Source organism: Misgurnus anguillicaudatus, chromosome 22 (assembly GCF_027580225.2).
Source record: "Misgurnus anguillicaudatus chromosome 22, ASM2758022v2, whole genome shotgun sequence".
NCBI classification, from domain to species: Eukaryota; Metazoa; Chordata; class Actinopteri; order Cypriniformes; family Cobitidae; genus Misgurnus; species Misgurnus anguillicaudatus.
In genome coordinates, this window is record NC_073358.2 from 49,938,197 (window position 1) to 49,951,134 (window position 12,938).

The 12,938-nt window shown below is 36.7% G+C and overlaps 1 protein-coding gene across 1 annotated transcript; it reads right to left on the reverse strand.

Annotated features, from left to right (window-relative positions):
• Positions 1–8,242: 8,242 nt before the first annotated feature.
• On the reverse strand, positions 8,243–9,431 carry LOC129439613 (cystatin-B). The gene is made up of 3 exons (XM_055198347.2): positions 9,284–9,431; positions 8,845–8,955; positions 8,243–8,754 (listed from the first exon to the last, which is right to left on the reverse strand). Exons 1-3 carry the CDS (start codon positions 9,344–9,346, stop codon positions 8,638–8,640), a joined length of 291 nt encoding a protein of 96 aa, XP_055054322.2. The 5' UTR covers positions 9,347–9,431; the 3' UTR covers positions 8,243–8,637.
• Positions 9,432–12,938: the final 3,507 nt, after the last annotated feature.

Sequence of the window (12,938 nt, forward strand, 5' to 3'; positions counted from 1 at the left end):
CTCTCTCTTCTCCTTTAAGGTTTTGGTTACTGGAAATATACTAAACACATGTAACATTGGGTATATCATATGTTGTGATGCTACAAAGGTTTCATCTTCATGTTTGGTGTTGTTTTAAAGGTCATGGTGCGATGGTTAAAAAGGTCTAATTTCTATAATGCTAAGAGAAAGTATATCAAAGTTTAAAACTTAAGACATAATCTGTACTCCTGTGATGGGTGTCAACTCATGAGGAGATCTAGATTACAGATGGTTAACAGTCCCATTTGGTGCTCCTTCAGGTCACGAGAACCGACCAACCAAATCCTGTTTTGAGATGTTATTATTCTTGGTCTCGTTCTGTGTATATAAGGTGGCTTGGCAAGAGACTCGGGGAAGCATTCTTTAGCAAGAATCTTCCCCACACTTTGGGTGTGTGTATTCAACATTATGGAAGACATCTTTAACAAGAATCTTCCTAGACCACTCTGTGTGTCTTTAATTGCCAGGTATGATTTGAATTTTGTGAAACGTTCATTTTTCTATGCTGATCTTTTAGTGAATGTTTTGATATATTTGTAATTGATTGATTTGAAAAACCAAATTATTGATTTAAGTGTAACCTGCCTGGCAAAATAAATTGTTAATCTTTACTCAGTTTGAAACTTGTCAAGTCTTTTCTTGTATTCTAAGTATTTAAGAGAAAGATACCGAAGGGGGCCTAGATTAGGAAAATTGCCTCTATTGAAAATATGATGTGTATAATTGCCTCACTTTATAGGTTGGATGGAGAAATGCCTCAACCTAAACTATAGATGGATCCTCTTATTTTCAATGTGTTTTGGAGAAACCTCTACTTTTAATTTAAGTAAGAAGGAGAATGCCTCTACGCCCAGCTGTATGGAACTGCCTTAGCACCTTCAGGATTATAACTTATTCTCTATGTATATTTAAATAATAAAGAGAATGAAAACAAAATAATGATAAATATAAATTATGATCAGCATCAGAATAATATTGATATTTTATAAATTGGAGTCAGATTATAATTTAAACACAGAGATAAAAGAAAATAATTTAATCATGATATGGAATTATTCTTCTAGAAGCGCTGAGGAAGGAACGAACACGAGACCCCTTCGCCCACTCCACTTGTATCTGTCGTTGGGCTTGTGGGTGGTACCTTACAAGGTCTAGACATAGCACCGAATCAGCGTTACTGAGGGTCCAAAATGCCATTCTTGGAGCCCTGGATACTAAGAGCTCTATGGTTTTGGTGTTATTGGACCTAACAGCTGCATTTGACACCGTTGATCATGCCATCCTCATTTTTCGTCTCCAACATGTTGTTGGACTGCAGGGAGTAGTGCTAGACTGGTTTTCATCATAACTATCTAGCAGAACTTTTTCAGTAATGCTAAATAACTATTCTTCTTCGGTTGCTCCTCTATCATCTGGTGTGCCTTAAGGATCCATTCTCGGTCCTATATTGTTCTCACTCTATATGCTGCCACTTGGTCAAGTCATCTCTAAACACAACGTTCAGATTCATTTCTATGCAGATGACCTCCAGATTTATCTTCCCTGTTTTGTGTCTGCTCAGCAAAAGTTCAAGTGCAAATGAGTAAGCTACTAAAGGCTAAGAAATTGATATCAAAATTGTACCACAGTGCCATGTAGGATGTCTGGAATAAGCAGTGTGACAACCAACCCGTGAGACAACCAGCCCCGGTCTCCCCTACCTAAGAACATTGGTTGTTATGTTTAATATTAAAAGGAGGGATGAGAAATAAGGAATTTAGGAACTGAATTGTTCATAATACTGCAAAAAAATTAAAATTATGACTTTACTGAAAACCAATATTACATAACTGAAGACTTTACACAGTTTTTGGATAGATTAAATTAGCATGGTTTTTAATCTCTGATGGAGTTGACACATTAAGATTTTAAAATATTATAGAAAAATATTTAGAAAGTACATGGTTCATTATCTGACAACTTTGACTACAAAATACACATTTATGTGTTTATTTCACAACTACATGTATTCCCTATGTCAAGAATCAGTGAAATACAATGTTTTAACGTTTGATATAACAATTGATATGTAAGGGATATTATTATTTTCCGATAACTACCGGCTGCCTCTAAATTATCCCACTTATTACACGGCTACTTGCCACATAAGAAAAAAAACTGGACATGAATATGAATTTGAAACATTTTATTGGCATTTTTGTTTTAAATTAACATTTTTATCCTTCCGCGAAACTTTGCACAGATGCATAAAATGATTGTAATACCTTATTAAGTTTTAATGCCCATTCTTTTTTTGTGTGTGTTGGCTTCGTAGCTGTCATCAGGGGCGCTGCTAAGGATTTTGGGCCCCATGAAAAGAATCTTGACAGGGCCCCCAACACAGCTGAGACTTTTTTCATATTACATTACATAGAATCATGCGCTTTCACTGGAAAAAGTGACTTTCTCACTTAGTATTTTTGTCTTGTTTTCAGTAGAAATATCTAGTATTATTTTCTTAGGTCATTTTGCTCATCAAGAAAAAGCATCTTAATTTAAGAATTTTTTTGATATTTCTACTGAAAACAAGACAAAAATACTAATTAAGAAAGTCATTTTTTGCAGTGTTGAATGTTTAACTAAAACTGTATTGTTATTTTTTCCAGCGTTTTCTTGATCTAACATGGGGAGAAAATTGAGTTCCCTTATCATGCACTTTTAACACTAGAACGGCCACCAGTAGTCATTTTAACTGCAACATTTAAACATATGCATTGCAAAAAATGATTTTCAAGAAAAAAATTCTTAGTATTTTTTTCTTGTTTTCAGTAAAAATATCTAAAAATTCTTAAATTAAGATGCTTTTTCTTGATGAGCAAAACGACCCAAGAAAATAAGTCTAGTTTTTAGACCAAAAATATTACATTTAAGGGATTTTGTGCATAAAACAAGCAAAAAAGTCTGCCAATGGGGTAAGCAAATTTTTCTTGAATTTAGTGTTTAAGAAAAATGTTCAACTTATTTTCTTGGGTTGTTTTGCTCATCACGAAAAAGCATCTTTATTTAAGAAATTTTAGATATTTTTACTAAAAACAAGACAAAAATACTAAGAATTTTTTCTTGAAAATTATTTTTTTCAGTGTGGTAATTATCTTTAACACTAGAACAAACAAGGCGTCATTTTGACCGTTTGAAATTTGCATAGTCAATAACTTTGTCTAAATAAATGCATAAATAAACGTGCTTACTTGTTGGAAAATCCTACCGTAGAGACATGGGGCCTCGTGTACAAAGCGTGCGCGTTAGCACAGAAAAGTGCCGTAGGTAGGCTACGAACATTGTCACGGACGGGCGGTCAACAATTTAGGCCTACTTACAAACCCACCTTGGTAACATAATGTCGACCCTTAGCCTCTTTCACTTCTTATTTTTTTCTCTTTCCGTTTTTGACTTCCAGATTTTTTAGGCATTTTGACTTGCTTGTGAGGCAAGTTGATATTCTGCCGGCACTATAAGTGAAGTCATGCTGTGGTTCCTGGATTATACAATTTGGGCGGACTGAACGATTTTATGACAATTGAGAGGGGGGAAAGGGTCCCACAGACGTTTGTGTTTCCTAAACAAATGCATTTTTTAATACCAGGAAACAGCAAATAGAATAATTTAAAGTTAATAATTTTTACTATTAAATATTTTTTTAGCACCACAATTTTGGGGGCTTCTCTGGGCCCCCTCTTACTCGTGGGCCCCGAGAATCATCATTGTTTACCCCCCCTTTACAGCACCCCTGGCTGTCATGCTCTATTTTGTCAAGTTCAGTCTCAGTAAGCTCTCTGTGTCTTGTCGTTGTTCGTTCTTCTATCCACTGTTTAAATGTTTTGTTTTTTCCGTACATGTTAAAATGAATGTCAAAATTTTCCATTCTTATTTATGGTTGTCCAGTGTTTGTCACAAGAAGGCGCCAAACAGTAATCTTTATTGATCTTTATTGGCGCGGAGCGATTTTACTCGTACAAGTAGTACCAGCTATGCGTTATTACCGTGGACCGGTTATTATTTGAAAAGAACGAACCTGCAAATGTCTCAACTAACCTATCAGAATCAAGCATTTCAGAGAGCCATGTACTAAATAACGTTAATATGACTTTGTATCCGGGTGGGGACATTAACATTAATGAATACACAACATTTCTCATCTGGCAACAAAACGACAACGTAGGTTAGCAAACATTAATGTGAGCATGAATGTTCCTACCTCTAGGATCGGCGTCCTCCGAATCCACAGACCTTTCTTTGCGCAAACTGTCCAAAACATTTCTTGGGTTGGTGCTGGGCTTGTCCCCTAAAATGATATCCATTTGCTGTTAGAATTGGAATGTTATTCGCCCATGCCACTTTTATTGTTGTGGTCTTTTACCTCCTTGTATTTCGATTTCAGGGACTTTATTTTTCTCTGACACTACAGCCAGGAACGTTTAAAACCCTGCTCCGCCATTGCGGCCGAAAGATCCTCAAATACAGATTTGTTTCTGTACGAACCTTGAATTTTCTGCTGAACCGACTCTTCTCCCCACAGGAAGATTAGGCAGATAACTTCAGCCGTCGACCACTGCCCTGTATTTTCGTCCTCCATGCTTCCTGCGTTGTTGTTTTTTACCGCCTCCACCACGTGCTTCCGCCTGAGAATAATCTGACGTCATATAGTCGTGGAGAAGTACTAAATTGTTGCGGTTTTATTGACGTACAGAACGCATTGCTTCAGAAAATCCGATCTGCCTGTTTACAGAACAGTCGCATTGGCACATATCTGATTTATATCTGATTCATTTCCACATTTGAATGAAACCTAAAACCGATCTCGAAATATCCGAACGTATGCGTTTTTTTCGTGTTTGCACGGCCACAGAACACATCCGATCAGTGTCACATATAAGCAAAAAATCGGAATTGGGTCACATTTCACTGACAGTGTAAACGAGGCCAAAGCTCCCGGCACGGAGTAATACCGTACCTCACAGCACATCTAATACAAGTCAATGGAGTTGAACAAAAACTATGAAAAAATCTGTTGGAAGGCATCTTTTGCAGCGATTTTTGTGTGATTATATCAGTGAACACCCCTGACCACTCTGTGAGTTTCACGTCTTTGTAAATGAAAGTTTAATGCATTTTAGGAAGGATTGTTCATGTGCAACTATAGCATAGCTATGTAAACAAGTTATGTTGTCATTTTGCTTTTGTGGTTCTGTAGCTGCTGGTGTTTAATTGCTAGCTTTTGGTGCATTAATTGTGGCAGTTAAAATAACTATGTTAAATGATCAAATTAAACCAAAGTGTTGATTAAATGTTGCGTTTGGACCGTTTTTGCGCTGGAAACCATCAACTCTATCTGGCAACACTGTCCCCCACCATTATGTAAAATTTCTTGCACTATGGAAAGCAAACACAAAGTATGAACATTTCATAATTTCAAGGTTTTATATTGCAACAAATTTCAGCATGGACATTCGAAAATGGATTAAAAAGAAACTACAGCAACTCCCACTACCTCTGGGTCTGAACTTCAAATAAGCAGTGTTGTGCTAATATGTAATGTTAGGTATGCGTTTTTTTGTTGTTGTATATAGTAAGAGTGTTCAGAGCTCTGTACTTTGCTCACTCTAGCTGTAGTTTTTGTGATTGTATTACAGAGATGTTTGTTTATAACTCCTTAAAACTTAAGGGACGTACCAAAGTTATATGTATTTTCTAGCTGCGGGAATTATATGTATTCATGTGATCGCCCCCTCTGGTATTTCAGACGCCCCCCTCATCAGTGCTCGGCTGGCGCCGGCACTGCCTCGCGTGAGTGCGGCTCCACGACAGACACAGCACTGTTGCCATCTACTAATAAACACTTTAAAATGCAACACTTTAACATTATAGTACTATATGCTATATAAACCACGTTGATGTAGTGCAAATACTGTACACACTTATTGTGCTACAATAATCTGTAATGTTTTTCGTGTTAATGTAGACTAGAAGTTCTCTCTTTCTTTCATCTCTGCAATGTCTAATTTTAAACCCGCGCGGGCGCGTCTTCTTGCAGTTCTGAGGGAGATGTGTTGACTTCCCCCAAGCTGCCCATAGGTTAAACGATTGAGACACGTCATGCAAATAAGCGGTAAAACCCGATCCTGCATTCCGTATTGTTTTCATGGGTGCCCTGCACATGCGTGAACACGTGTAAAAAACAACTGTTTGCGCTATGTCAAAAACTCCATTTGGTCGCAGTTTGAAACCCTTGATTGCCTAATCTCATATATGGATAATCCGGCCCTGCTCAAATTTATAAAACATGAGCCATTATAGACATGCTAGTGTTTTCTTTCGTAAAAAGACAGCATCGTACTCAAACAACAAGAAATTTATTTACCGTTGCAAGACGTTCAGCTGCTCTGCTGTGGAACTTCAGCTCGCTGCACTCAGTTTTTTTTAATACCTTTTATTTGATAAATATATTTGCAAAATAGTCAGACAGACATAAAGCGTTACCAATAGCATTGATTTATTAAAGAAAAAAATCAAATAAACACCTCCAAAAAAGGGCACTTCGGCATGTAAGGACAAAAAGGGCATGTGTTCTGCACAGGTTGAGCCCTATCGCACGTGCCTGTTCAAATGTATTAGCTGCGTGCATGTAACTGTCTGAATATGTTAGCATTGCATTATAGGTTAGTGTTTTAATTATTATTTTTTATTAATTACATTCTTATTTTTAATCAGTATTTATTTTAGATAACCAAATTAATTTGCAATACAAGTTTTTAAAATGATTAAATTCATTATTAAGTAAGGATGCACAGTGACTCAAGTGGCTGGGTCACGCCCCCTGGGGCCCGCTCATGGCGCTGACCTCACTAATTTTCAAACCCTGCCTACGGTCACCATGCATGAACCAATGCATACAATGCATGAACCACAGTTGTAGGTTGTATGGAGTATTGCCTTAACCTTAAATATAGATGGATCCTCAGTTTCCATAGCCTGACGTTGCCATACTCAATTCTAGTCAGAATTTGAGTCTGATACCGCTCCATTGAGCTATAATTATGAGGCGTGTCTCAACCGAAAAATGCCTCTGCACTCAATTGGATAGACCTACGACCAATCAGAGCAACCGAGTGTGTAACGTATGTTGAAATTACGTCTTTGCAGCCTGACCGAACTGGTAGATATTTCTCTACAATGACACTAACATTGTGATTATACCGAGTTAGCGAATGTACATCAACACCTATTATGTTTACAACATTTCGTTTATATCACAACATGAAGTATTTACTAAGTCATAGAGTAAGACTATCTCTTACCATTTGTACGTTAGGTGAACTTCATCCACGACGATACCCATTACGTTTGCTTGAAAATATTGGAGCCTAGCATGTCCCTCCATTTATTCAGCAACCACGATTCCGGGCTTCCGAAAAGAAGCTGGCAACGACCGCTAATTATATCCATCTCGTCGTGCACGCTGAGTTGCATCGCCGTAATAACGTTAGCCATTTCAGTTGCGACCAACTTTTGCCGAATAGGACATCAACAAATGCCCTGCTCGCGTTTCTCTGTTCCTCTTTTAAAATCAATGCTCTGTCGATATCTTTTAGTACAGACTCAATGTCAGAATCCACACATCTGAACTCTACAGCGGCAGCCATTCAACACACGCGCTCTTTGGTGACGTGGTTCATTACGTTACTGTTGATTATCTGTCCATCATCGTATAAAGCCCGCCCTGACAATTTGATTGGTTCGACCAGCTTTTGTTCTAAAATAGTAGCTCCTCAACGGAGAAACCCCAGACCCATCTTCCCGTTTACAAAATCTTGTGGGCGGGGCTAAGATGGGCTGGCACCCAGGCTACAGTTTCCAGTGAGTTTAGAGAAAACCTCTGACTTCATTTTATTTAAGAAGGTGAATGCCCCTACACCCAGCTGTGTAGAACTGTTTTAGCACTTCCAGAATTACATCTTATTCTCTTTGTGAATGTAATTAATTATAAATAATTAAGAGAATGAAATATAAAAATGGTAAGTATATAGATTGTGATCGGCATCAGAATAATATTGATAATTTATAAATTGAAGTCAGATTATAATTTAAACACAGAGGTCAAAGAAATACACGAAAACCTAATAAATTGAACTATTTTTATAGAAGTGCTAAGGAAGGAAAGAACACGAAATCCCTTCACCACACCATTGGATACCGTTGATGGGTGGTCCTTACAATAGCAACTGTAAAGTCAGGCACATTACACATAGCATTAATAATCTACAATATATCAAATTTAAAGTTCAAGAGCATCAAATCTTTATTTGAGGACATGATGCGTGTTTTAACACAGATGAAACATAATATAAAGCTGTTCATTTATTCCAGATAACATGCATTGAAAACAGTCCATCTACTTTCGAAGATTTTGATCTCGGTTTAAAATTATAAGAGTGTCAAATGATCTCAATACAGTTACATCATGTAAAATGTGTTGATTACATGCAAACCTGTGAAACATAGTAGCTGGTTTATGTGTACAGAACAGAGAAATATATAATGCTTTTAATGCTGAACATCTGTCTGTGTCTTTGCAGCCCCTTAAAAATGTGGTAGAGGGTCATCTGCAGTTCTAGGGAGCAGACAAGCAATGAACTTCAGCTCCTCTACAGGAGATTTAGCCACCTCCAGATGAATGTAGTAGTCTTGCCCCTGTACCTGAGAGAGACAGAGAGATTTTAAAATGTGTCAGTAACATATAGGTAACATATTTTTTATACATTTTAAATAATAATTTAAAAAACTCACTCTGATTGAGTACTTCATTTTGTGCGTGTCTTCATTAAATTGAAAAATGTACTGTTTGGCAATGAACACACTAAAGGTCAGACCTACAGAACCTTCTGCAAATGGCTTCATCTAAACAAAAACACACATCACATATATATATAAAATTATGTACAGTACAGTATATATAAATTTGAATCTATCAAAGAGAGCAAAATTCCATAGCAAATTTTACAATGATATAAAACATGTTAACATGTATGTGTTTTGACAACTTCAACCAGTACGTCATCATATTTAAGATTTTTTTTTAAATTATTATACAATTTTCCTTGCGAAAATGTGAATGTCTATAAATGTAAGTGATGAACTTCTGTTTCCTGAAATCTATATATTTATTTAAAACAACACTCAACTTCTCCCAGTTCCCCCTAATTCATCTGAAGTTTTTGTTTCTCACCCTATTGCAGATCTCCTGGATCTCTGGAGTTGCCTCCTTTTCAGAACTCCAATTGCTTGCCATTGCTGTAATGTTCTGGTGATGGATTCAGAGATGAAGTAGAAATATGTTATCAGGTCTGTCTCACCAGTGACACTGCTGCTCTATTTATATGATCCAGATTGTGTAATCTGAGTCATCATGACAAAATATGTCACGTGATCTTATAAAATAAGATCATGAGAACATTTGTCAAGCTATACATTTTATCAGTATGTGTGTTTCCTTGGAACTGAACCCATGACCACTTGAGCTACATGCACCCCCATCTGTCTAAATGCAGGTGTTTCCACATACAGGGAGTGCAGAATTATTAGGCAAGTTGCTTTCTTGAGGATTACTTTTGTTATTGTACAACTACAGTGCTCTTGGTCAATTCAAAATGTTAACAAACCCTCAAACCTGAACATTTAAGTAGTAAAAGTGAAATTTTGGCTTTATTAAGAGAATATTTCTATGTACATCATTATTAGGCAACTATTAGTTGATGGTAACAAGTGAGATGGTAAAATCTTTGTTTTTCATTTAGTTGCCTAATAATTCTGCACACTATTAGTTTCCCGGAGCATTGCTTTTCTTTTAACTATTAGTTAGTATTCACTAGACGAAATGGATTGGTTTTGGGTGTTGACGTTCTGGACATTTTTCTGGGTTGTTTGGAGTGTTCAGGAATTCCCACGCTATCCAACGCTACAATATAGCCGGGAATTGTTGCTCCAATTGCGTGGAAATTATCCAAGGACTGTGGCGAACTCGGACTTGTCCGGATACACAAGGTACGAAAATTTGGATTTTAATATAAAGGCGAGGAAGAGGGGGAAGCGCGGTGGAATTCGACTGAAGTTAAAAAAGTTGGGGTTCAAGCGTATCCCATTGCCAAGTATAATTCTCGCGAATGTGCAGTCCTTACGAAGGAAAATAAATGAGCTGCAAGCAAATGTGCGCTGTTTACAGGAGTACAGAGACGTTTGTTTAATTGCACTGACGGAGACCTGGTTAAACGAGAAGGATTGTGATACCGAACTGTTTCTGGACGGGTTTGGTACACCTCTACGGCTGGACCGTGACCTGTCAATCACAGGAAAGTCTCAAGGTGGAGGTGTTTGTTTGTACGTAAACAACCGTTGGGCAAAAACAGTGATTGTGCGTGAGGAAGTGTGCACCGCTGATATAGAACTACTGACTGTGTCTATTAGGCCTTTTTATTTGCCAAGAGAATTTCAGAAACGTTTTATTTCATTGGTATATATTCACCCGAAGTCGGATGTTCAGAAGGCAACGGACATCATTAGTCAGGTAGTACATCGGTATCAGTTGCATTCACCAGATGCTCCTCATCTTATTATGGGTGATTTTAACAAATGTTCTCTGGAAGGCGTTTTAAATTTTCAGCAATATATTGATTGTCCTACACGCCATCAAAAAATACTGGATCTATGTTATGGTTCAATACCAGATGCATATAGATCCTTTTCAAGACCCCCAATTGGGTGCGCAGATCACAATGCAGTCCTTCTGCAACCATGTTATAAACCAGTGTTGCAGAGAGTTACACCTGTTACCAGGTCATTTCAAAGATGGACCGATGATAACATCTTACAATTACAAGACTGCTTTGATTGCACTGAATGGGACATTTTTAAAAATTCTTGTGTAGATAACGATGAGCTAGCTGATGTTGTGAGTTCATACATTCACTTTTGTGAAGAGTCTGTGATACCTAGGAAAAATGTAAAAATTTATTCAAATAATAAGCCATGGGTGACAAAATCATTGAAACATGTTTTAAATAAGAAGAAACGGGTTTTTTATCAAGGTACAGATTTGGAAAAGTGTCAGATTAACAAGCAAGTTAAAAGGGATATTAGGAGGGCAAAAAGGAAATATAAGGCATCAGTGGAGGAGAAGTTTATTAAGGGTAATATTCAGTCAGCATGGAGAGGAATAAAGACAATGGCTGGTACAAGTAACAAGGAACCAGTTGGTATTACTCGAATTGAATCTTTGACAGAAAATGGAGGGATAGCAAATGAATTTAATGATTTTTTTAGGCGATTTGATACAAATGATTTTAGTGAAACATGTAAGGACTTTTATTCTAGTTTGAAAACAGAGGAATGTTTGCAGATTGATAAGGCCTCTGTTTATAGAGTTTTGCAAACCACCCCACAAAATAAAAGCCCGGGGCCTGATAAAGTGAGTGGGAGAGTTCTGAGGAGTTGTGCGTATCAGTTATGTGATATTAGTCATTTTATTTTTCAGGCCTCATTATAATTACAGAAAGTACCCTCAGTTTGGAAAAAATCCACTATTGTACCCATTCCTAAAATGACAAATCCCAAACAAATGAACGACTTCAGACCAATTTCTTTAACATCACTACTAATGAAGTGTTTTGAGAGAATTATCAAAACTTGGATTGTAGAGTATACAAATCAGCTGATTGATCCGTTACAATTTGCTTATAGGAGAAATAGAAGCGTGGAGGATGCCACTCTGACACTTTTAAATCTTATATATAAACATGTGGATACCGGCAAGAGACATGCTCGTTTATTATTTGTAGATTTCTCATCAGCGTTCAACACTATTCAACCAATTCTTTTAGCTGAACGTTTGCTGTCTGAATTCGATGTTCCTAAGAGTTTGGTGGCTTGGATTTAGATTTTCTGACCAGAAGACCTCAAATAGTACGAGTAAATGGAGAACACTCCCAGGAACTTTATTCTTCAGTGGGCTGCCCTCAAGGCTGTATTCTTTCACCCTTGTTATTTATTTTATATACCGATAGGTGTAGAAGTCAATTTTTAGACAGACATATTATCAAATATGCTGACGATACAGTGGTGCTAAGTCTGCTAAAACAGGGTGACACAGAGCATGTGCCCATTTTGAACTATTTCTTGGAATGGTGTGAGAGTTCACAACTACAAATTAATGTATCCAAAACTAAAGATATGATGATTTTAATACTTCAGTTGAAAATCCATCTTAAATAGTGGTTGCGGGTAAAGAGGTGGAGAAGGTTAGTTCATACAAGTATTTGGGTACAGTAATTGATGATAAGCTCAGTTGGGTGGAAAATACAAATCTCGTTGTATCAAAAGCACAAAAACGGCTATATTTATTGAGGAAGCTTAAATCCTTTGATGTGGATAAATCTATATTGACTTTGTTTTATAGATCTTTTATTGAAACGGTTTTAACTTTTGGTATGATTTGTTGGTTTTATGGATTAAATTTTAAAAGTAGATCCAAGCTGCAGAGCATTGTAAATCTAGGATCAAAGATTACAGGCTCTACACAACTGGGTTTGACTACTTTATGTGAGAGAAATGTTCTCAGGAAGTCCTTGACTATTTTGGGTGATTCATCCCATGTTTTGTTTTTAGAATTTGAAATGCTCCCTTCAGGTACACTGAAAAAAATGGACTTAGTGGGTCTTTGAATTTAAATAAAATAAACATGTATATGCAACACAAAGTATTTATATTCCTTGTGTAAACATAATGTAATTGATTAGGATTAAAATGTTTTGTTTGAATGTAAAATGAACACATTATTCTTACATTGATTAAAATTGATTGAATTGAATACTTAAAGCAATAAAATTGGG